General features: G+C 43.3%; 1 protein-coding gene across 4 annotated transcripts in view; it reads left to right on the forward strand.

The window, feature by feature from the left end:
• LOC109981534 (plexin-B1-like) overlaps positions 1-25,891 on the forward strand; it is a 67,246-nt gene that overhangs the window by 12,807 nt on the left and 28,548 nt on the right. For 2 of the 4 annotated variants that reach the window (XM_065961421.1, XM_065961424.1), the window contains exons 2-6: positions 16,403-16,513; positions 18,021-18,894; positions 19,294-19,536; positions 21,403-21,585; positions 24,224-24,355. In XM_065961421.1, coding sequence (XP_065817493.1) covers positions 18,031-18,894; positions 19,294-19,536; positions 21,403-21,585; positions 24,224-24,355 — 1,422 coding nt within the window. In that variant the 5' untranslated portion in view covers positions 16,403-16,513; positions 18,021-18,030. Of the gene's footprint in view, positions 1-15,593; positions 16,514-18,020; positions 18,895-19,293; positions 19,537-21,402; positions 21,586-24,223; positions 24,356-25,891 lie in introns of those variants that run through there. The other 2 variants (XM_065961422.1, XM_065961423.1) reach the window with 2 other exon arrangements.

The raw sequence follows: 25,891 nt of genomic DNA on the forward strand, positions 1-25,891 counted from the left end.
GCGTGCACCTTCTATAAAAGTGGTATTAACATAAATGTAACTTATTTTACATGCAGGTTCTGTTTGTTTATTTTGTCTCTGTGTTGTAGAGGACATTTCTTTAAAAGAAGGCATGAAAACTGGTCATGTCCCTCGGTCATGTTTAAAAACTGGAGTTAGAAATTAATGGCATATTAGAGGTGAAAATGTAACCTAGTGAATCCCTGGATATAACCAGTAGTTCACATTCTGTGTGTATGCAGTCATTGTTAAGGATCATGCTTTGATGGGAGGCCTAACTAAGGGTGAGTGGTTTGTGATTGCACAACGGTCCTGATTGCAGATTATTTCACTTGATTGGCTCTTTGTTACACAGAAAGTTAAAGTCCCCGTTTCAGGTGTGACGTTGATTTTAGGATATAAAAGTAATTACACATGAAGCTTCTATAACAATAAAGCTGAACAATGTGTGAAGGGGAACTGAGACTTTCATGAGCACATGATTGAGAGCATTGTGCAGTTTGACTGGTGTCCTCAAATGTCATGATATTTCTTTATAGATACACGGGATGCAACAATTCTCAATATAATTGTATTTATCTCTAAATTGGCTCTGTTTGTGTCAGTCTGTGAGTCCATATGCTGGGGTCAGGAAACTCATCACTTGGTGTCAGATTACACACATTGCTTTAACATGGTGAGCATTGAGGAGAGGCTGCAGTGTGAGGAAACACCGCCAGCTTTCAAATCACCGGCATCTTTCAAATCAGTGGTATTGGGATGTTTGAGTTTCAGCTTTGAGCTAAATGAACTGAGGTTGCGACGGGGCGATTTAGTGTGATAACGGTAACCCTAACGGATAATGGACTCAAGCAGACGTCAAGCTCTTGCTATTGCTTTCTTATGGTATAAAAAGAGACTTTGGGTTCATGTAATGATATACTGAAAAAAAGGGAACCAGTATGGTGAATACCACCATCTCTTCTGTGAGTTGTCTGGATGAGAACACCACTAATATCAACCGTTCATCTTGGTTTGTCATTTTTGCCATGAGAGTAGTTCTTCTTCTTCTTCGTTGGGAAGGAAGTGGTAAAGTAGTAAGGCCCGCCTCTTGATTGATTTGATTGGCTGCCTGTGCCAAGTGTGACATTGACGAGCTGTGCGACTCTACTCACTCTACTAATACTTACCGAGTTTGGCAAGTAAAATTTGCCTAAAACTCCAATATGAATGGAATACCAAAAAAAACACTTCAACGTCCAGACCTTCAGAATTGAACTGACCAAAAAGCGTGACCAAATAACCAAGATACATTTGGAAACGTAGGCTGACTGTGTTTGTTGCATCCCTAAAAGATCCATGAAGCTCTAAACAGGAACTCATGGTCTTTTGCCCATGCGGTTCTTCTGCATTAGCCAGCTGCACTTGTAAGCGAGTCCATTGACAAAAGAGGATGCAAATAGGCGAGAAAGAAGCCTTTTAGCTTTTCTCTGTGTGACCGAGCAGGTGATGACACCACAGTGCAACTGTTGCTCTGCTAAATGTGGAAAAACAGCTCAGGGCTCACTTTATAGAGTGAAGGGGTGTAAATAATTCAACCAGGCAGTAATGTTTGTTTCAGTATCAGAGCTCCTGCAATCCACTCACACGGTTTAATTTGAGGCTTAAATGAAAGAAAAATAATGTCGCCTTGGGTTTGTTGGGCAAAAAGAAGAAAAAAAAATGGAGGAGGGGGGTTTGCGGGTCGGGACTGCTTTCAAAGCTACTGTAATTAATCCCAGCATCAGTCAGACTATTCTCATTAATAATGCATTTCTAAGCAGCAGTCCTGACAGAGGGAGTGGATTCAAGTCTTTATTCAAAGATTCAGCCACAATGCCAGGCAACCCTCGGAGCCAATCTGCTTCACCCAAAAGCCGGCAACCCAAAACATGTTTCACTTTGAGCAAGACTCAAGCGTAGAAACAAAGCAGCGAACAGGCTGGACGGCAATAAGACGACAATTAGGTCCAAATCAATGCCAGTCAATATTCCCTCTCAAAAAAACGTAAACACAAGAATCAAACGAGTCAACGTCTTCACCAAATTTACTTTTATTTTTCTACATCCACACCCTCTCAGTTTTGTTTTTCCAATAATTTAAGGAGCAATATGTAAGATATCTACTAAATTAAATGATAAAGTGAGCTTACTATATGATCAGACATTAAGGAAACATGCTATGTTGAAGTGCTGGCTTCTCTGACAACAATGCAGCAGCCAGTATGTCCTCCTTCTAACTTTAGATTCTGCTCCTGAATGCTCTGTTAGTCTGTTTATTGCCACCCCCACATGCCCATTTTGGACACCCCTTGGATTGTACCCGACCTAAAAAGCCTCTGCATGTTTCTAATAAGCTCCACGAGCAGAAACGTGCTCAGACTAAGGTCAATATTGGAGATGCTTTTGAAAAATGGAGAGAGGTTAGAACACAGAAAGGCTTACAGACTGATGCAGAGCTGGTTAAACACTGAAGCTTCAGTGTCCGCCAATGTTTTGAATTTGGACTGCAGTACTAATTTTCACTGCTAACTTACTATTAACCAACCCAAATGTGGTGAAATAATAAGAATGGATGGTGGTCTAAGGTGAAGTATGGGGGTCATAAAATTGCAGAAGTTTGAGTAAGTCCTTAATAAGTGCAATACAGAGACATGCAGCATTTGAAGGTCCATAAACAATTCTAATGTACTTCCTTCATGGGTTGGTTGAAGGAAGGTTAATGGGGTCTTTAATTCCAAACAGTGTCTTTCTTGTAAGAAAGGAATATAAATGACACCATTGGGAACTACAGTAAGTTACAGCAAATATCTGATTTGCTGTACAAGAAGCTAAAGCGGAGCATGACAAAGCATCGGACATTTTGTTTGATTCTGCACAAAAAAAAATGTGGTGAACTTTTTGCAAGATGTCATAGATTGGCATATGCTGTGCTGTGAGGATATTGGTGTGTGTTTATAGGAAGAATGTTCCAGCCAGTGGAGACCAGTTTAGGATTCTGTTTGTCTTTCGCTGGTGTGAGCACAGCCACGACCGTGTGGGCAGGCAGCAGCAGGGTCTCCACACAGATTCAGCTTTGATCGCTCTGTTTGCTTCCACAGCTGCCTTTTGTCCGGAGATTTCATTTTGGTACATTTTGATGTTTTTCTCTGCAGTTCTCTCCCATCGGTTTTAAGAATTTGCTTTCCCCCTTTTCTACCTTTTTCTTTTTCTTACTCATTATCACACCCACCCAGACACACACACACACACACACACACACACACGCACACACACACACACACACACACACACACACACACACACACACACACACACACATTTACACATTCACACACACTTGCACACTCCTTTGTACTTCATGCCCCCTCAGCCCCAGCCTTTTTTTTTACCAGCTTTTTTTTTTTTTTACCCGTCTCTCCCTCGCTTAAACCCTCGAGTTTGATCAATCATTGATGATCCCAGGTGTCCTGAGAGCTCAGGGGAAATCCCGATTGGCTACACCCCCCCACCTCCCACCCTCCCAACCACACACACACCTTCTGCAGCCCCCTCACAGCCCCTCCTTTCTTTTTAAGATCAGAGTCCCTCGTTACCCTCTCTCCAGTCTCTCCCTCTCCTTTGCTGTTTCTTATCTCGCTCTCTTCTCTACCTCCCCGCTGGACGTTGGAGAGCTAGCTTCAATTAAAGAAACGGTGGGGTTCCCTAAGCCATTAGCCATATTAGTGTTGGGTCCGTGCCCGTGCCCCTCCTCGAACAAAGACCTCTTAAAGCTTCCTGGTGCAGTTTGGTTGGCATTTGTCTAGATGTGCTGATTTGTAGCCTCACACCCTCTTGGACACGCAGTCGGCGGTGCAGCTAGGCCATCTTATAATAATACAGCATATTGTGTATGGAGCCCACATCGTATTTAATTGAGCTTTAACCCTTTCAACTCTGACATAAAACTGGACAACTGCCAACATGGGTACATTTACTTATTGCGATGTCCGTTCTCGGAGTATTTTCAAATGCTTCATATTCCCAGAATCTGCAAAAACCTAAATTAAACGTTAATGGATGTCAATAAAATATGATAATAAAGTATGCCACAAGAGAAAGAAAGAAATTCACACAAGGGTCGGTTCAGTTATCTGTGAATGATAACTGAGACAGTGTATTTTCAAATGAATCTTAACCCCACTTTTGGGGAAAACTTAAGACACTGTCTAAATTTCCAAAAACGTTTGGAAACATATGCATGCAATCTTGTTCTTGTTTGTTGTGCAAAGTTATTAGAAAGAAGAAATCACCCAAAATATAGGATATCTATCATTGTTGACATTGAATAGAAACGGGTATCGTTATTGTTTGTTTGTTACTAGTTTTAGTTTGAAATCCTGGTATCATCACAACCACAATGCCTCTTGTACCATTAAGCAGATTTGAAAGGTTTTCGATGGTGTCATCTGCATATGAATACAGTTGGATTCATTGGAAGCTTTGTCTGTTGTGATGTCATTCCTTGGAGTGTCTTTAAATAAAACATATCCTACATGTATATATGCTTCATATCCCTAAAATCAATAAAAGCTAAAGGTAATCTAAGTTTTGTAAATTAAGCTCAAGCTATAGGGATTTGGATTTGATAACTTTGCACAAGATAAAGAAAAACAATGTCCCTCAGCTAGATACTGTAGAAGTGACCCGCCTGCCCATTCATTTTAACCATGTTTTACTGGCACATAACACAGGGTAACGACTTCAATACAATGATGCAAAAAACAGAAGCAAGAGGTATTTGTTGCAAAAAAGATTGAATGTTCTGGCATTTATGATTATAACAATAATTTAAAATGTTTATGCAAACAGTGGCCAGTTGGTGTTTTTTTTCTTCATGTTTGCCTTTATTGGATAGGACAGCTGAAGAGAGACAGGAAACATTGGGAGTAGAGAGTGGGGGGACGACATGCAGCAAAGGGCTAAGGTCGGATCCGAACCCACGGCCACTGCGACAAGGACTATAGCATCCGTACATGGGATGCACGACACAACCACTAGGCTACCGGCGCCTCGTTACTCGTCAAAGTTAACAAGAAGTAACAACGTCATCAGCAACAACATGATAACAGGAACACAAGCCTGTGAAAAGAAAGTTTTAGATTTGGATATTTAAAACAGGATAATTCAAACAATGATCTCCATTGGGCAACTTTACGGTGTTAGCGGGACCTCACTGTGGGTTTTACCACAGTTAATATTATGACGGCACGTTTCCACTTCTGCATTGTCGGTTATTAATAGAAAGACATGACAGGGGACTGAAAAGAGCAAGCTGGTGATTAATGGCATCTGGAATCCTCTCCCTGCTTTTCTGAGGGTTTTATCATATGCTTAACCTTCAGCAATGAGTCCTTTGTCCCAGATCACAATCACACACCTCAGACCGTCAACACACCCAGCCTCCAATCATCAATCATCTTTGATTTTCTGCCAGACATTCAGATAACGTCTGAGAGGAGGGGATCCTGTGCGAATGTGTGCGTGTGCTCATTGTACCAACGTCCGACTCTCACATACGTGTAGCAAGATGGAGAGAGCACAGTCTATTAAGGCTTTGACAACTGAAGACCTCCCACTCTAAAAGACCTGCTCAGATTGTCCACTCTCCCAATCCCAGGAAGCCAGAGAGTGTGGGGGGGTTAAGGCGTGTCTCCAAGGGGCGTCCATTTTCTCTGTAATGAAGCTGTCCGTCACACAGCTTGTTGACAGAAGGCCAGGATATCCCGCCCACCTGCCCGCCCTCCACCAGTTTGGCAGCTAAATGAGCTGAAGTTTAAATGCAAGAAAAAGGAAATCAGAGCCTATCAACAGATCATGACTGGAGGATATGGTAGTGTTCAACACCTCTTTTCACTGGCTAATCACCAATTGATCCCAACAGTGCAGCAAACCCTGCTACAAGCTCCATGCTGATTCGTCAAAGCTTGATTTACTCATCATTTCTCAGAAATGAACATGACATCAGACGGTGATTTCTTAATGAGGTTTTCCACTCCACTTGTGAGCTTATATCCCCAAATGACACGTCCCCTGTTGGATGCAGTTCAAGGTGTTTAACCAGCCAGTTCTACCGTGTAAGGACCACACTGGGGCCAGGAAGTGCCCACCACTAGCTACCCAATGAGCTGAAACCCTGTAGAACAGTGGAGTGCAATCCAGAGTGAAATGTGAATTAGGAACGCTTGTCACAGGTCCCTTTTTGGGGATTCAGTTGGATTATGTCTGCATGGGTGCCCTGGCTGCAGATGAAACACGTCTTTGCATGCATGCACACTGAGGTGTTCAGCCGTGCTGGTAAAATAACAAAGGCCTGTGATGTTTCTGCTGTTGTTAACAGGCAGGTAGCCCCTAACAACAATGCCCACAGATGCTGACAAAAACAGCAAGAGTCATTTTGTTTCATAGTCGTCGTGGTTGATAATGAAAATGTTCATTTATTTAAGAGCTGACACATAATCAGGCACAACTTAAAAAGGTTTTAAACACGTACATTGTCATTTCAAAGCAGTTCTTCCTTGTCTTGGACTGACCCACCTAAAGCTCAGGTCATCTCTGTACTCTGTGGATCACAAGAAGCAGTTAGCATGGCTTCAAAATTCATGAAACACAGAAGAAAAACAACATTTAATCCAATTTCCTTTGCAGTATGTTACAACAGCTAAAGTTATTTATCTACAGACTGCAGGTTCCTGACTCGATGGTCTGTATTAGGTTATGAATATGACATCATATAATGGCAGCGGGAGTGCTGTGTTGATCCATTCGATGAGGGATGAAATGCTGAAGTGTCCAAACTTTAAATTGGCTGATAATAATCTTGATGTCTGTAATGATGTCAATTGATGATTTTGATTAAATTTACAAGCAATGCTGCAAGAGGCAAACATTCACTCAAGCAGGTTGAGTATGTGTCTTTAAAAGCATAATTCTTTGGGAGTTTGTGCAAAATGGTAGCTATTGGTCTGAGATGTTGTCATGTCTGAGTTGAATTGTGTCAGCCTAGCTTGCTAACTTAACAGCACTATGGCTCCCCCTGAGTGTTTGTTGTCGTAAACGGTCAGAAATAAGTCTGGGACCGATCTGCAGGTTCAGGTTTTGCTGTCCACACAGACTCAAAGTTGTTCATTTGTCAAACATTTTCAAGATACTCTGAAGTCTTAAATGATCAACCACACATCTTTTAGACCTAACAGTTCATAGTTCATAAAGTTTCACAAGCTTTATTAGAACCGATATCTGAGAGTTTTTCTCCTGCAGGATGCCAACGCTCAAATGTCAGTCAACTGCTGCGTAAGGAAGTACACCTTCAAATCAAGAGGCTTGAGTATGGTTGTGTTTGTACTTTTTATATTATTTTAAGAAATGGACCGTAACAAATGCAGTGGAGAGAGATCGTATTTCAACATAGCTCTAAAGAGATACACGATCCGCGCTAACCTCCACAGTTTATTTTCCCTGCTAAGGAAAGACGTAATGATACGAGGCTGCAGGGTTTATCACCAGCAGTCTTGCAGGGACAACAGCCGCAGAGAATCCCTGACTAAACATTTAGAATATGCGAGGCATCCACATAGGCGCCTGAGATACCAGGCGCGAGGGCCAGAGACGGAGAGACAGGCGCGAGGATTTGTTGAGAAGGGTGAGACGGAGGGAGGTCGCAGGACTGGCTCCACTTAGCATGTTATGAGTCAAAGGTTTGCGGGGGGGGGGGGGGGGGGGGTCACGAGCTGCAAACTCATTCATGAATAAAACAAATCATGTTGTCGGATCCTTGCTCCAAAGTTCCAGCAATAAGCTCCTCTGGGAATAGATGGAGAGTTTCTTGAGGCTTATTCTTGGCTTTGCAGAAGACACACTGCATTATTTCATAACCACAAAACGTATTAGAGTAGAGGATGGGCAGATACAGGCCAGATTTTCTAACCCTCAGACCAAGCATATTAGCAATAAAACCGTTTCTGGCTCATCGGTTTTGTGGCTGGATATGGCATTTTTTTTCCCTTCCATTGTCTACTCTGTAATTCAATAAAAGAGCAGAAAATCATACTTGATGTTTCCCAGGGCTCCCTGAATGATAAAATGATTTTGAAGAGAAAGAAAGAAAAAAAGAAAAGAAAAGTGAAGCAGCATCTCTGGGCGTATAAAGGACGGGACAGAGGAGAGCACAAGTTTTGTGAGACCACAGACAGTGTGACAAGCTGATTAAAATGCCCACAGTCTGCTAGAGCTAGACCTCCACTCTCTATTCACTCGACCCGGGCACGTCGTCACGACAACGGGGGACGACAAAGGGCTTTCTCAGGCTATTGAGTGCTGTGAAAGAGGAGGTGGCCGTGTGTGTGTGTGTGTGTGTGTGACTCAGAGTGGACATGTGGCTGTACAAGCAGTAGGTGGTAATGTATGCAGAACCATTCGCAAACAAATGAATACGCATGCACGTCCCACTGCCACCTCCTTAGCATTCTGCCACACAATGACCATACCAGCGCGTCCTCGATGACGTGATGCCTCGCTCTGGCATATGGCCGGGCTAAACTCAAAACCGCAAACTCGCCACAGACAAGCTTTGGGAGCTTTCTTTGTCTTTTAGACTAAATGCCAATGACTGTCAATCCTTTTTTCCTTACAACAGAAAGATTTCTTAAAATCAAAAGGATAGATTCCTTGAATTTGATGCAGCTTGAAGCCTCCACACAGTCTGTCATTAAGATTTATTTTTAGACTTTTTCCTTTATTTCGACAGGACAATGGATAGAGTAGAAAATAAAGGATAGATAATGGGGAATGACATGCGGGAAAGGATCTGCAGGTTGGATTTTAAACCTTGTAGGGCTACAGCCTTCTTAACTGCTGGGCCATCAGCGCCCCTTTTAACATTATTTTTATCCTGCACTTCATTATCTTTCCTGGTTGTAATCACCAGGCCATAGATAATGTTAAAGTGTGTGTTATGCCCCACACTGAATGTTGTTAATATTGATGCTGCCTGGTTAAGTCATTGAGTTTGATTTATTGACAGTTATTTCTGGTGCAGAGTTTAGTTGTGCTGCTTCTGCTTTGCCTCAGGCCGTCCGGCATGCACTTTCTTTCTTCGCTCATCTTGCAGTTTGTCTTCATTTTGAGGCTCTGTTTGGAAAGTTGTACAGTCCGTCATGCTCTTCCTCCTGCATGACTGCTGTGTGTACAATGACAAGGCCAGAAAACAAAAGTGCACCACTTTCCCTGATCCACACTCCACAACAATGATAACACTGTCCATCCCAGTTCGTCCATTTCACATCATTTTGGTACACATCGCCCAACCTTTAGTGCAAGTTATACTTTTTTTGCTTGCTCATCCATGTCTCTCGGTTTTTTCTCACGCTTTTATTCCGTGTGGCCGACCGGCTGGCTCTCATACGGGAGCCCAGAGGACTGAGGTCTGTAATTGTGGCGGGAGTTTTTTGGCTGCTTTCTGCACTGTTGTGTTCAAACTCTTTCAGCAGAGGCTCTGTCTAAAGATCTGACCACCAGCCACTTAGCATGCTTCTTTCTTACAAGCACACACTCACAGATACTAAAATAAAAGCACACAACCACCATCCACTCACTTATTTCTCCTTGTTCTTATTTTAGTTTTGGTTCACAGTGTACTATTTGAGGTGTCTTGGGCTGTGAGGACCATATATGCCCATCAAACTATATTCAAACATGCATTTTAGGTTTTTACAACAAACATACTTTGGCCATATTTTACTGCACTGCAGGGCCACTTGGGTCCCACAGCCGTGGAGCGAGGCGGGTTAAGAAGTTAAATTAGGCCTCAGCTGCTATTGTCAATCATTTCCATTCTCTCGCAGTCTGATTAAGCCCCGCCCCCCTGCTTCCTCTTGGACTGCTCTTTGATCCTCGTGCCTGTTGAATGTTAAACTGAAGAGTTACAGCTCCATCAGTTACAGTCTGTCATATTTCAATGACAGCACCGGTCTCTCCTTTCCGTCAGCTAGTCGAGGTCAAAAGGTCAACGGCTCAGAGGAACAAGTTGAACAAGTTGTGACTGATTATTCAAATCTCTACCCCAAATAAAACGTCCATCAAGTGTTTTACTAATCTATGGAATACCAAATTAAAGTTGAAGGAGCAGTATGTAACTCTGACACCTAGTGTTTAAAATGGGTACTGCAGTCCAAATTCAAAACATTGTAGAGAGCTGTCTCCGCCCCCCCTAGAGTCCATGCTCACGCAGGTTGCCATGTGGTGGACACTGAAGCTTCAGTGTTTATCCAGCTCTGCATGGGTCTGTAAACCTTTCTGTGTTCTAACCTCTCTCCATTTTTCAAAAGCATCTCCAATATTGATCCTAGTTTGAGCACGTTTCTGCTCGTGGAGCTTATTAGAAACATGCAGAGGCTTTTTAGGTCGGGTACAATCACTTCTATCTGAACCACTTCTCTCGCCCGCTTCCATCGCTGTAACACCTGTTGGTTTGACCTGATAACTGCTCTCATATCTGGCAAACCGAGGGGCGTTCAAAACGGCCGTGTGGGGGTGCCTTTAATCCGCCAAACAAATGTGATTTTTTTCTATAATGGAGCAGCCCTTCTGTTTGGTGTCTAATTGTTGAATGTTGAAGAGTTTGGGACGCCATAAAAAAAGGAATTAGCATGTTGATAAAGTTACAGTTGTATCAAATGTAGTCTTTGGCTCTTATAGTTAATCTTTTTTGTAAAAATGAAATGGTTTGTTGAACGATGGATCATATTTGAAAAAGAGATTATGAAATATCTATAATACCTTCTTATAAAGGATCAAAGTCCATCAGTATTACAGTGGATCTCTGGTTGCGCGTGCCATGTTGTACCAATCAGCTAAGCTAACACCTGTTTTTCCCAGGGAGAGCGTTACTGTCTGCAGGCTGAAAAGATCCTGTCATAAACCAGGCTAAAGGAGTGTGTGTGTGTGTGTGTGTGTGTGTGTGTGTGTGTGTGTGTGTGTGTGTGTGTGTGTGTGTGTGTGTGTGTGTGTGTGTGTGTGTGTGTGTGTGTGTGTGTGTGAAAAAGTGTGTTGTGTCTCCGCACTTCTGTAGATGTGTGTGTTGACTCTCTCTCTCCAAGGGAAGTGTCTTTTATCCTGTGTCCGTTCAGAGCAGCCACTCGGTCAGAGATCCGTGAAAGGGACACTATTCCCTCCATCAGCACACAGAGAGCCCCTTCAGCCCACCCGAGGGGCCCACAGAGAGACCCTCTGTGTCTGCATGTGAACTGGGGGGGGTGGGGGGGGAGAGATGGCTATTGACCCCAACTAAGGCGACGGAAATGGAGCCAAGCCAAGCATGTGTACATCTGCCTCTCATAATATTAGCGCTTTCACTGATCTAACCACCTAGGAAGGGACAAGCAACCAGTCACAACACTGTATGTGGATGAACTGACTGGATGTTCATGTAGATTTGAAGTGACCCCAAGGTTTCTGACCGCCTGTTTGTTGGATTTGGTCTCAACAAAAGCGGACCTTTGGTTACACATAGATCTCTTTGTGTTCAAAGTGACAGTTGGGTTTTGGTCTTTCCCCTCGAGCAGCTTTTATAAACGTCATGATTCGACGTTCATAAAAACAGTTTTCCCATGAGCGCCTGCCCTCTGCTGGGCCTGAAAACATTCTCGTTGATTACCTTTTTTGTGTTTCCAGTCCTATCGCCATCGTTTAAAACCACATCATTCAAACAGGTCAAAAGGTCAGTTTAAGGTCAAATGAGGAACTGGTTGAATTGGAGGAGCATCATTGAGTGTTTTCTTCGATATGCTGCTAGTTGAACTGTTAAAATCTAAAAGGAATATCACACGAGAGCGAGGGATGGACTGAAAGGTCACAAGACCGCAGGTCGAGTGTCGAAGGTAATCGTAACCCGAGCAACCCAACCAACCTACTACTCTCTTGCTAGTCCAAGAAAAATGTCCCTTTGGGGACGATAAAGTATATCTTTAACAACATCATGGTTACACATGATGGTTTCCATGGTTACCACAGAACAGCCACTAGTTTTGTGTATATTTATTTCCATGTTTTATTGTATCTTGCAGGGAGTTAAATGTGAGTCTGTTTGGTGTTTCAGAGGTAACAGCTACAGTTCGGACTTCATCCTGGGCCGCCCACTTGGAGGACTATTAGCCTCCAGGGCTGAGCGATATGGACCAAAATTCATATTGTTTGATATATGTTTAGCTGAATGGCTATATTCGATATATATCGATATGTATTTTATTAAAACACATGGAAAAATAAACTACCTAATGTTCCTTAAACACAATAAAAGAGAGAGAGAGGAGGAGCAGGGTTAAGAGGGACAGACAGTCAGTCATCATCAGTGAGATGAGAAAAAGGTGAACTGGCACCTCTGTAACGTTATTTTAATGCATCATAAACTATATCAATATTAACGATACTGTCTTAGCCTATATCTTGTTTGAAAATATATCCATATATCTTGATATGTGGTCCAGCCTTAATAGCCTCTCCACATGGGTTTGCGTCTTGACTTCTAGGCCATCAGCGCCCCATTTAACATGTTCTTTAACCCGGACTTCAACATCTAGCATCTGTCCTGGTTGTCATCACCAGGTCCTTTGGGGTTTGTTCATCTTCTGAAACCTGATGGAGAAGAAACACTAGATCAAAATGTCCTCTGATCCGTTAAGGAGGCTACGCACTGTCTGAACGCCATTGGTCTTTAGTCAAACACATTTATATGTTTCCAGCCCTGACTCTTAAATCAACCCTGAGGGTGTACTGACAAACGCTGGTGCCTGTTCTGTGTCTCCTCGCTGGCTGCATGACACTCGTCCTCTCTCTCTCTCTCTACTGTACTCTCTGGATGTGATCCACTGATGCTACTGTTGCACAGTCTGGGGGCCCCGGCGGGGGGGGGGAGCGAGACGCCAGCCAACTCACCAGAACATAACAATACAAGGCAGTGCTCCATGGCTCCGGGCCCAAAGTCCCCCACTGTCCCTGTTGCTGCTGACCCCACATATTTTATGGGGTCTTAGGCGTTCAGTGGGCTGTCACGGCTCGTTAGGAGCTTTATAAATGAACTCGCACAGCAGACTCTGTGAGTGATTAATACACACAGACAAAGAGAGAAAGGGAGACGGATAGGAATGGTTGGGGCAAAAGTTCACTGATGAGACCACATTCTGAGAGGTTTATTGGAGTCCATAAATACACGTTAGCACGCACACACACACACACATGCAGTACGGCATCCCCTGAAATGATCATTCTGACCATCAGTTGAGAAAAACCCAAGTTGGCTAGCATTGTGCTTGACATGTGTACTTATCTGTACTTTATCTATTTTCCTTTTGAACTTAATAAACTGGGTCGTTCTGAAGTCTGAAATGAGCCTTTAGTGTTCGATCATCCGCAGACTTCTCCTCCTTTTTCAAAACTAACAGTCCCCATATATTAACAGCTGTTGTAAAAACACAGACTGTAAATAAACATTGATCACGCCTGAGTGACATCAACCATCGGTTACTGAAAGGGGCTTTGGAAGCCGAGCCATGGCGGGCTGCAGGTTGGCTTCATACGGTTGCCGCTTGCATAAAACTGAATAATGAAGTTTAACCTTAAAGGTAGAATATACAATTTAATTTGGATGCACAATCTTTCTAAATATTTGCTAATATTTCTATAACATCCCTTCCTTCTTTGGGCACTGCTAGCTGAAGTGTTTCTAACTTCATTTTACTAGCTGAGTAAAATCCTTCAAATGGCAAAATGATGAAGTTTGAAACAACATTAATGTGACTATAAACTGGAGATGGGACCGATCCGATCTTATATTGGTATCGAGTACGATATTGATGTGATTTACAGATCAGATATTGGACAGACGGCGCGTTTCCACGTCACAGATCAAGTAAGACCATTGGGCATTTGAATCACTCTCAGCTCGCTCGGTCTCACTTTGAAGACGTTCAGACTTAGCTGTAAGAAGTGTCCACAAATCGTCTCCATGACGACGTTCAGACGAAATTGAGCAGCTCCTTCTATGAGATCAAAGTAAAACTCTTACACTTCAGTTTAAAACACTTAATTTGAAAATCTGACCGTTGTTGCTGCTTCCTGTTTGTATGTGAAGCCAGCACAATGCAACGCTGGGTTTCAGCTTCTTTGCATGTGAACATTGACTTCATAATTGCTTCTTGACCCCCCCTGCCTGCCTGTTTCGGCTGACAGTCTAATGGTCTAGCAGAGGTTATTTATAGGTTGCTGGACTGTGCCCCATGCCTGACCACGCTGCATTCCAGACGCACATCTGATGAACTCTGGAGATTGTTGCTGCAGAGCATGAGAGACACCGCCCCTCTGCTCCTCTGAAGGCCGGCGCTGCTGTTTGTTTTCACTACCAAACACTCCCACAGTAGTTCATGTTGATGTTTCACTTTCACAAGACTTGTTGGACAGACGTACTTCAAGAAGAAGAAGAAGAATGTCTTGGATTGGTCGATGCGTTAAAGTCTTAACACACACTCATAGAAAGAGCTCTCAGTGTTTCTTTTACTTGGTGAGAAAGGTGTAAGGTTGCATTGCCTTAATCGTTCTCACATGTCAAATTCTGAATCTTAAACTGGACTTCCCCTCTCTCTGTGTTTCTCATGGTCTTCCCATCATTCTCCTCTCTCCGTCCCACACCGCAGTCATCCAGTCTGATCTCATGCTAGCTCTTAGGAAGACATCATTTCTGGTTGGAAAGAGGAAGTTCCCATGGCGATGGGGTCGCAGTGAGCTATAAATATGTGGACTGAGTCATGTTAGCCGGTCAGAGAGCAGGCGAGGACGTCGTCTGCTCGACGGAGAAGCTGTGAGAATTTCATCTTGAGATGTTTCCAGGCTTGCCTACAGATGCTGGAAAGACCCCAAAAGTTTGTAGATATGGAAACACTCTTCTCATAGTTTTTACATTTTTACATGAAGAAGAAATACTCAAATTTTAAGTCCTCATGAAATGGAACTTTGAGAGTATCTGACTAGCAGGTCGTGATGCATTTCCAACTTAAACAAGATACAACCAATCACAAGACAGAAGATATGTAAGTTTGTAAAACACTGGTAGTATTTAATAAATCTTTTACTTCAATTTGATGACTCAGCTAAATCAAAACTCAGTTTGGGGAAACGGTAAGGAATCATCCGTCCTGTTGTAAACATAGTTTTCTCAATAATTGAAATGCAAAACAAAGAATATTTAAAACCGGACATGTCGTCATACCAACATCACCATTTCAAAAGAAGTCGCAGCTCAAGCAGCTTCAGACGACCTGTGTTTGAGAGCGCTTTCAGATTGAATTCAATAAAACATGAGGCACAAAGAATTGGTTTGTTTTAGATTTATATTTCATAAAGAATATTCCTCTCCCAAAGGGGCGGTGTGGATTTTCAGCCCCGTTGAACACACTCTAATGGCCGCTCCTGTTGACATTCACCCACATGCACAATCCTCTGACGGTGGGCGTGGGGGGGGGGTTATTACTTATCATACTTCTGATTCTGCTCATGAATAAGTAAAGAGGGGGTCCGAGACTCACCCACTTACCAGACACGTTCTAAGACGCACGCACCTGCTCCTGGATGGCCCCTGGTCAAACGCAGACACACACACACACACACACACACACACACACACACACACACACACACACACACACACACTCCCGTCCTCCCTCCCTCTCATCCTCTCTTGTCTTTGTCCCGTTTGCAGCCTCAGGGCGTCTACAGTTAGGTGAGATGGCACTGCATGTCTAATGTCTTTTGTCACTGCAAGGTAATGGTGCAAAATATTGGCATTTCTTAATATCACACTTCTTTAGAGACAAAGCTTCTCTCTACACGTTTTGTGTCTTATTACCCCGAGCATTGGTGCATGAATAATCCTTTTCAAGAGCTACATTAAGCACCCCTCCTAAGTTTAAAGCTTGTTCTACACACCAGTGTGTTTTTATTCCTTTGTGACCTTCCTCACTGGGGTCAGGGAAAGGTCTGAGGAACCTGTTAAATAATTAAGGGGTTTTATATCTCTAATGCAAAGGCTCTCAGTGTCCACAGACCACTCTGTTGGAGGTGTTGAGTGACAGCTGTGGAAATGAGAGTTGTTTTTGCAGATCACTCCGGCTGTAAGAGATACTGGTGGAGCTGCTGGTGTTTTTTTTGGAGTAATAAAAAATTGTGGGAGTGATCGTATGAGAGACTGTTGTGAGATTTTTTGATGAATAAGTCAAGACAGGAGAGTCATCTAGAGATTTGCTTCTGTCAATCTGAGTCATGTCTCTCTTCTTGTCTCTCGCTCCTTCTGCGTTTACAGATGAATAATCCTCTTTGTCGCCAACAATCCCAGACACACATGAAAAGGAATGGGCTATGATTCCAGGTGATCAGACGGAGGAAAACTTCATCTTAACAAAGAACATAGATGGTGAGAATAAAATCCTTTAAGAGTGTTTGGAAAATACATCTCATGAACTCCAAAACCAAGCCTTAATCTATTTTTTACTTCACACAGAGACGCATAGAAATGCTTCCTCAGCAAAACCATTGTTTTCCTAAAGTAAAGCACACTTGCCAGTTGCTCTTCTCTGCTGCTGCAGCTAGTGGTTTTTGGGCACCCATAAAAGTGCATATATTTTCATCTTTTCAGCTCAAGACACAGAGTCACAGTGCTTGTTAATATCACTTTTGGCCTAAATTAAATAGGAGGACTTTCCTCATCTTTGTATGACATTTTTATGACCCCCTCGTCATCTTGGAGCTAAGCAATGAGGAGAGCTATATGTTTGCACAAATCCATTTTTTCTCACTTATTTTATTATGCACACGCAGCCCCGCTCCATAGGCCGTCCCAGCTGCTCCACCAGATGTGCTCAGGCGTCCTTGTAGCGCTCTCCGTGTGATTATGCCCTTAAAAGGAAAATCTTGAACTTTTTTTTAGTGTACCTTTCGATCTGCTACAAGGAGTTGATTATTGTCTAACACAGCTGTGCACTGAAGCCTTGCACATGTTGTTGGGGATGGGTTACATGGGCTCTGTGAGGGATATGTGTTGATTTGATCAAAGTTGAGATTCATTTTTGGGCTTTTTGTGCCTTTAATGGAGAGATAGGACAGTGGATAGAGTCGGTAACCGGGGTGAGAGAATGGGGAACGACATGTGGGAAATGAGCCTCAGGCCGGACCCGAACCCGGGCCGCCCGCTTGGAAGACCACAGCCTCTGTACATAGGGCGCACTCACCAACCACTGCCCCACCAGCGCCCCAGATTTGATCAAAGATTAGATGATGGAGCTGTAATGGATTGTGCCACCGCCCATTGGAATTGCCAGAGAGGGACCCAGCAAAACTTCCATCAGTTTGAATGTCTGCACCCTACAGAGTTAGCCCAGTTTGGTTGATGAAAGGTGATTGGTGGGCCATCTTACAGGTCATATATGGGTTGAGTGTAGTTCACTGGGGACCCACTCAGTATCCATGTTCACTTGTTAATTATTTTTTCCCGATTACCAGCCCACGCATATTTTTCCTATGTTGCACATTCAAACCCAACAACCACCCAGGACTAATCAGAGCCCGTGCGTAGTTGAAGCCAGGCTAACTAAAGTAAGCTGATGTTAACCGCACTTTGATGTCTTGGTACTGATTCAAGATTGATCAAACTATGATCTTTTCAGCAATTTGGCTGAGTTAAGTGCAATATCCAAATCCAAGCATTATGCCAAATGATGATTATGTTATGAATAATAAGAGCCAGCAAGAGAAAATAGCATTTATTTGGTGGATATCTCAGTGGGTTTTCTCCACATTTGAACTCTTACACCTGCGTAATGCTCTCGACTGTACTGAAGGAGCTTTTGTCCTAACTGAATGTTGTTGTTTAACCTTCAGCATCTGCTGGTTCATCCCGCTAACTCTGCTGTTTCTTTCCTCAGAATATTTGCCATGCTACATGGGAAGACTCTGAAATCCATCCTGCTCTTACTCCTTATCCACATCGTCTATGTCACAGCCCATGGTCGCTCCTATCCTCGCTTCACCCGTAATGACACTGAATTCCAGCACCTGGTGCTCCACCCGGACCCCTCTTTGGGGACAGTGTATTTGGGCGCCAGGGACCACCTCTTCCAGCTGGACGGATCAGATGGACTCCGCCTGGTGCAGGAGCAACCGACCGGTCCTGTGAGTGACAGCAAAGAGTGCCTCCCCCCAGTCACGGAGTTTAACTGTCCCCAGGCCAGGAGAACCAGTAACCACAACAAGTTACTGCTGGTGGATCCAAAGGCGCTGGAGCTGATCACCTGTGGAAGCATCCACCAGGGCACCTGTCAGAAACGCAGCCTGGCATCGATCAAAAAGGTCCTCTTCTCTACCGAAAGGCCCGTAGACACGCAGTATGTCGCTGCCAACGATCCTACTGTGTCAACTGTGGGGTTGGTGGTGGGACTGCGTGGAGGGGAGAGGACGGTGATGTACGTTGGGAGGGGCTATACCGCCAGCCATCCGCCCATCTCCACCCGTCATCTTTCATCAGAACCCGTCTTTTCCTATGAGGAGACAGCCAAGCTTGCTGTGGCCGGGCGTTTGTCGGAATACGACCACCACTTTGTGAAAGCTTTCACTCGACGCTCATATGTGTACTTCCTGTTTTACCGACGTGACATCAAGTCAGTATCCAGGGAGTACCGGACCTACGCTGCCAGAGTGTGCCTGGACGACACATCGTACTATTCCTATGTGGAAGTTCCTCTTGTCTGCAGATCCGCTTCCTTTCCCTCCAAGACTTACAACCTGCTGCAGGCTGCCCAGGTACCTTTCATATTTTGTTTCTAGAGTGGTTTTGATACCTTATATTTACAACAAGCTCTGATAAAGCCGAGAAATGCGGTACTGGACATCGAGTACAACCTTAGGTATGGTATTGGATATTGGCAAGTACTCCATCCAATGCACACATTTGATAAACTGGTTCTAGATGTATGTGACGATTGTGCAGCAAATACTCAAGTCTCACATCAGAAGATCTAGTTTACCCAATCATAATCCGGATATGATTTGTAACTGCTTGACTGGTTGGGGAAAACAAAGGCTAAAGCTTCCTGGTCATCAGACTGTTTGAAATCTCTTATCGCTTTCAGAAATGGGTTAAACTGGTGCTGAATGTTGTTTGATTTTCTTTGAGATTTTCCCATGTCTTTGTTGTTACAGGTGGGCCAAGGTGTGGGCCAAGAAGGCGAGGACCTCCTGGGAGTCTTCTCCACCCGCGCGGGCTCGGCAAACAACAATCTCTTGGACGCCTCCGCTCTGTGCGTCTACCCACTGGACGAGCTCGACAGGCACATCGACTCCACCCGCGACCTCTGCTACACCCAGGATGGCCGGGTGGAGGGAAGAGGGGAGGTTGCCTACATAGAATACGAGGTCAAATCCAGCTGTGCCAACCTGCCCATGGTACATACACACCTGTTTCTGTTTTTTTGTCTTCAAACATCTGCATCAGCCCGGATCGATGCTGACCTTTTCATGATGAAAGAAAAGGAAGTATTTTAGAGTTAAAGGCTTTGAAAACAATTATTTGTCTTTAACATACTCGTAGAGACTCAGATTCCTTTCTTGTGGTTGGAGAAGTATATCGTCTTGGTGAATTCACTCGGTCAGTTTCACAGAAAGACAAAACAAAGCAGAGAACAGGGGATAAGTGGATGGCTGGCATGAAGATTGAATAACAGGAAGAAGTAAAGGCAGCCTTATAATGAGGCTCCCATTGAAGAGCTCCGAGATGCCCCAGGAGAAGCTTCACCCAGCTGCAGCCCTCCAGTGACCCCCTCTGCAGCCGCTCCGGTCCTGCCAGCCTTCAGAACCATTTAATGGGATCGTTAGGGATCAATAAACCAAACTAACTCAGGATCAGCTGGACTGCTGCTTAATGAGCACTGACAAGGAGTCCTTTTGAAAACCCACTGACATAAGAGGAGAGAGAGAGAGAGAGAGAGAGAGAGAGAGAGAGAGAGAGAGAGGCTGGGTTGGGTACATGGGAACAGAAAGACAAGCATACAAAGTGACAGGCACAAAGAATCAAATAATAATCGAGAGGAAGAAAAGGAGATGCTGATTGCCGTCGCTACTTCCCCCTTTAGTGCCAATTATCTGGAGCCAGAGCTCAAAGACTTACTTTGAGCTCTGATTTGGAGTGGTTGTTTGCCAAACCGAAAGAACGTCTTGGCTGTGTTCTTATGAGTCTACTTTAATCTATTGAGCAATCCTCTTATGCTGAATTAAGAGGATTCAAAGGCTCTGAGGCAATAGTGGGAAAGAATGGAAGACTAATTGAAAGAGACGTGTAGAAGCATTTTCTTAAGTTTTGGACATTTTAAGATCCATTTTAATATCTGAGTCTTATTAGTGTTCCTGCTAGCAAAGTTATCCGGTTGCATTTCGTTTAGCTATAACTCAAAGTATTTACTACTAGACAGATATTTCATTCACCAGGTATCATCACTAATAAATGCCAATCACAGATATAGAAGTATCGGTGTATGTGTTTCCTGATATCTTCTAATTTGAAATCTTTTTGTCCCTAAACATTTCTGTTTGGGCGCTTGCCTTTATTGGATACGACAGTGGATAGAGTAGGAGACCAGGGACAGAGAGTGAGGAACGACATGCGAGAAAGGAGCCACATGCTGGACTCGAACCTGGGCCGCCCGCTTGTAGCTTCCCTACATGGAGTGCGATCCCACTGCTAGGCCATCTGCGCCCCTAAATTCTTGTTATTGGTGAAATGGTGTTATCTTCAAGCAGACCACGTTCCATGTTCCTAGTTAAAAATACTCCCAGCACCGTCTGCAGCACATGAAGCAGATCGTCAATGCTGAGCAAGAGGGGATCAATACTGGAATTGGTAGATGTATTGTCATATTGGTGCACAGTCATCCCAAAACTTCCGGCCATATCAGTAATGTGTACAAAATGTACCCTCTAAAATTGGTATTGGATTGCATATTATTCCAGCTCTAAAAGTGTCAGCCATAAAATAGTTTCTTGCATTGTTCTAGTGATTGACAATCAGCACAGATGCCACATAGACAACATCTGTTTTCAATCCAGCTCAAAACCGTCATACATGAACTGCTCTATCAGTAATCAGTGAAGGTCTCCCCTCTAAAAATCAGTACTGGAATGAGCCTCAGAAACACATTTCTGTCTTTTTCTCAAAGTGAGAGTAGTAAAAATGTCTGTTTCTTATTTATTTTAAGGACAAGCTAACTGAACAATCTCTCTGCTGTTGTTGTTGTTTTTGTTTTTTGTTCCTCATAGAATACCCTTAAGGCATATCCCTGTGGCTCCGACCACACTCCCAGTCCAATGGCAAGCCGAGCGCCGCTGGAAGCTAAAGCGGTGTGGCAAACCTCAGCTGCCCGTCTCACTGCTGTGGCTGTCAGTGTCAGAGATGGACACAGCATAGCCTTCCTGGGAGACTCCAAAGGGACTCTGCATAAGGTAGCTGAAGTCTTCAATGCTTTCATTTCTGTAACAGAATCTTCAGGCCTTTAAGCCTGCCCCAGCATGCACCAAGTGGGAAGCAGGAAGACGCCCAAAACACATCACCACTGCATCCCAGAGAACTGTGATTCATGGAAATTTTTTGGATTATTAAGCAATATCCTATGAGGGCAGTTTCCATCATAGACATGCACAGAAGCAGGACTTTCTTAACACCATGATCCCTGCAGCCCTGCCCCTGTATCTGTTACTGCCTGCTCCTTCTAAGGATGTGTGTGAATCATTTCCAACCAAAGCAAACACACCTTACAGTACAAAAAAAAAACATTTTCACAGAGTCTTTGCCCATTCCCATAATACTTAAGGATTGCTTTGCGACTACATCCAGACATGCAGATTCCAGTCATTCCTGCATTCACAGTTTTCCAACATACACAGAACAGCATACCAAAATGACCCCATGCCTCAAACATTAGCTTTTCGTTCTGTGGGCTTACGGTATGTGATTGTTGGAAACCGATCGCACTTTTCAGGCTAATTTAAAAAAAAATGAAATGTTTGAAAGACTCGTCAATCACAGTCCCAACAATGGACCTTTAATTTGGGCCCCATATTTTTATTTTTGCAGTATTGTCCAAACCCTGCTGGGTATCCTTCCTTTACAAAAACATCTACATATATCTGATAGCTACATTTTGGGATTTAGATAAAGGAGATGTAGACATAACGCTGCTGCAAGGTCTTCATCGTCTAGCAGGTCATTTCTACAGTGTACGCACTGTAGAAATGACCTGAAATGTGTTTTTTTTTTGTGTGTGAAATAGAGAGAGTGCGACATGCAAGAGTCAGACATGGTGCTGTTAGGTAGCAGATCAAAGCAGCGCTCCATGTAGCCATCTGAAGTAAGCTATTGTAACAGGATTATCGTATCACAGCAGGACAAATTCCACAGAATCCAGATACACGACTATGTAAGAGTATGTGTGTGTGTTTGTGTGTAAGGCTTGTAAGCCCTCAATTGATGGCTCATTCTAGATCTCATACCAGTGTGTCTGGGATGGACTGTGTATGGGGTCAAAGTGTCACATACTACTGACTCCAACCTTTGTTTAATAGACTTTCTTTCTGGAAGTTTCATTGCAACTCTGATACCAGAATATTATCAATCTGTTAAATATGAAGGTGCTTAACTTAGCATAGCTTAGTTCAAACACAAGACCTCCACAGAGTTTGATTCCGCAGCAGCGCAGTCACACTACTTTGTGCTTACACATTACATCCGCAGGAGCGTAATACTGGTGTGTGGTTGTGGCACACACAGGCATGCACACACACATCGCTGTTCTGCCTTGTCAGCTCCAGCACACGTCATACATTGCCAACGCATTCCTGAATCTGAAGTGCCAAAAAGAAAGGATGTGGTGGAGCTGTGGGTCAGGTGCATGACTGTTTCTCAGCACCTCCTGGAGTACTTTTAACACTGCTACATGAAGGCAGAGTGACACTCTGGTCTTCATATTGATCATGATTGAATATGTTCATTAGTTCGCTTGATGCTACACATCAGATATTTGGTATAAACTCTGTCCCTAACTTACCGGGTAAGTGATGAGCCACACCAATGGCACGTCCAGCCAGTTGGTAGTTGAATCATTGGCCATTGCCCATGCAAAAAATAAAATATCACTCAGCTATTTTATCTCCAAATTCTCTGGGTATAGGCGCAGCCGACAAAGCTATCATCAGTTGCTTAATCCCAATAAGCTAGCCAGGGAGTTGCACATTAGCAAAGGCTAGAAACCTGTTTGCATGGCATCTACTTTGTTTTTTCACATACTGTATGTGTCCCTGTTAAATAAAACAAAAGAAGAACTACACCCCTTGTGCAACCCATTAATAAGGTTAGCCCAACCACAGCACTCTTTCAGCTAAACATATGAAGATGAGACTGAGTTTAATGTTGCAGTAAAAAGCGAATACACTTTTTTTTAAGGTCAGTGTAAGTCTTTTAGAAGTAACAAGTCCTGCAGGTCGAGCTTAACTTCCTATACACCTGTAGAGCATATTACGCATCCTAAATACAGCATCACATCATCTGCATATTGTCAACTGCAAAAGGACAAACAGCGTTAGTGTGTGTAAGTCACCGAGCGTTACTGAGCTTCTTTCCATGCCATAATGTTTTGAGTGCAGCTTCTTAATGGCACAACAGATTGTCCATTCTGCTCCCAGTGGTCAAGTGAGAGGCTCATGGAGAGAGGCATAAAAACCTCTGCTAATCTCATTAACAGGAGGTAACATGAGAGTTTGAAGGCCTGGGAATCACTCGAGCCAGAGGTGTCTTCCTGCGCTTCGTATTGGATTTGACTGTTCCATAATCGCATTCATGGCCACTTCTGCTGCGATCCTGCACAGGCATGATTAGATTAGTGATGGAGTCGTAGTCTGATGATATTCTTTCTGCTTCTTTCCTTTTTTTTCCCTATTCTTCATTTTCATCCGGCAGTGTTGGGAGTGTACCAGTTTTTCTAAATGAATACTTTAGCAGGACTATTGGCTATTTTAACTCTAAGTATCACAAATACTCTGATGACTGATTTGTGAAGTGTTTGTTGTTTTCTGCTGTGCTCTTCAGGTCTACCTGGGTCAGCAGGACGGCCGTGTGGAGGTCTATGCAAACATGACGATTCAGCCAAACTCACCCATCAACAGCGACCTTTTACTGGACAAGAACGGAGCAAACGTCTACATCATGACCAAGACCACTGTAAGTCCAGAGAAGTGGTCACACTGTGTTTGTCATGGTACGTGTTGAAAAACCAAGAGGAGGACCCAAGTGCAATATTGAAAACTATTTACTTAAAACAAAAAGGCAAAAAAACACAAAGAGTAACCACGTGGAAAATCACCGGGAGGAAGACGACATCCAAAATTGACTGAAAAACTACAAACTAAATCCTGGAACACTGAAGACACACAGAATGTCACAAAACACACTAGAACATAGAGAGACACAAGAAATTACAAAATATAACAGGAAAGACTAAACTAGGAAACATTTCAAGACACACAAGTGAAACAAGCAACACTAGGGAAGAATAAGAAAAACTAAAACAAGAAAATCTAAACTCTGAAAAACCAGAGCTAATCGTGATAGTCTTGATACATTGAAGGAAGCTGTTTTTCTGTTATAAAATAAAAGTCCTGCAGGTTGCTGTGAGAGAATTTAGATCACAATAAAATTTCCTCCAGCTTGCCTCACACTAGACTGTTTTAGGGCCAGAATTTGGTCCTGACATTTGGGTAAATGTATGTAAAGCATTCGGTTTTGCATTTTTTTTTTCATATTCGAGGCAGAACTTTTACTCATTGTTGTGTTTTTTGTTGTTTTGCATAATCTTTTAGCTTAATTAATTTAAAATAATTCAAGAAACAATATGTCAAGTTGCAAAAATACCAATGAAGGACTATTCCAGCTGCAGAATTGAAATATTATCTTTAAAAAAATTATATTATTCACAGGTACGTTTTCACAGCTTTGTAATGTGTTTAATCCTCAAACCAATCAGAAGTTGTACAATCAGCCGTAGCGGTTTTATCGAGTTCGACCATTCAGCCACTCACCCAGATGTCTCCAAACACGAGAGCGAATATGTCTCGTCATTCACTGTCAGGCAATTCATCGTCTGTCAGAGTGTTTCAGGCTTTCATACTTCCTCAAGCTGTGTCTCTCTCACGGATAAAGAGCGCAAGAGAAAACAGAGAGGCCAGCTGGCTGCTGAGGTCAAAGGTCACAAAGCCCACTGTGATGAGTACAACAGTCGGCAGGAGGTGTGAGGTCAGACACAACAATGGTATTGATCAGAGAAAGTGGGCTTCATTGTGTTGGCACACTCCCTACAGAGAGTGTGTGTGGGCAGCCGGAGGTGCTGATGAATGAACGTGGAAGCTGCCAGTCGCAGTCTGAATGTAGAGCTGCAGCCCGCAGGTATGTTTAACATATCGAGAATAAAGATCACACAATAATGCTTTTATCAATCAATCATTGTTTGTATAGCGCAGATTCATAACAAGTGTTGTCTCAAGACGCTTTACAAAAGAGCATAATGGGAAAATTCTGCAGGAAGGCTTTCTCCTTTTTATTCCTCGACTTCCTTGCAGCTGAGGTGGAGGTTGGAGCAGGCCGTGCTTTAAAGAAAGACATGTAGTTACGTCAGCTTTGCTTTAATCCATAAAACGAGAGTTACATATGTAACTACGGTTCTATGAATTTTGGATGACTGCCAGAGTTCTCCGTCACTCT

The sequence above is a fragment of the Labrus bergylta genome, chromosome 12, assembly GCF_963930695.1.
Source record: "Labrus bergylta chromosome 12, fLabBer1.1, whole genome shotgun sequence".
Lineage (NCBI taxonomy): Eukaryota > Metazoa > Chordata > Actinopteri > Labriformes > Labridae > Labrus > Labrus bergylta.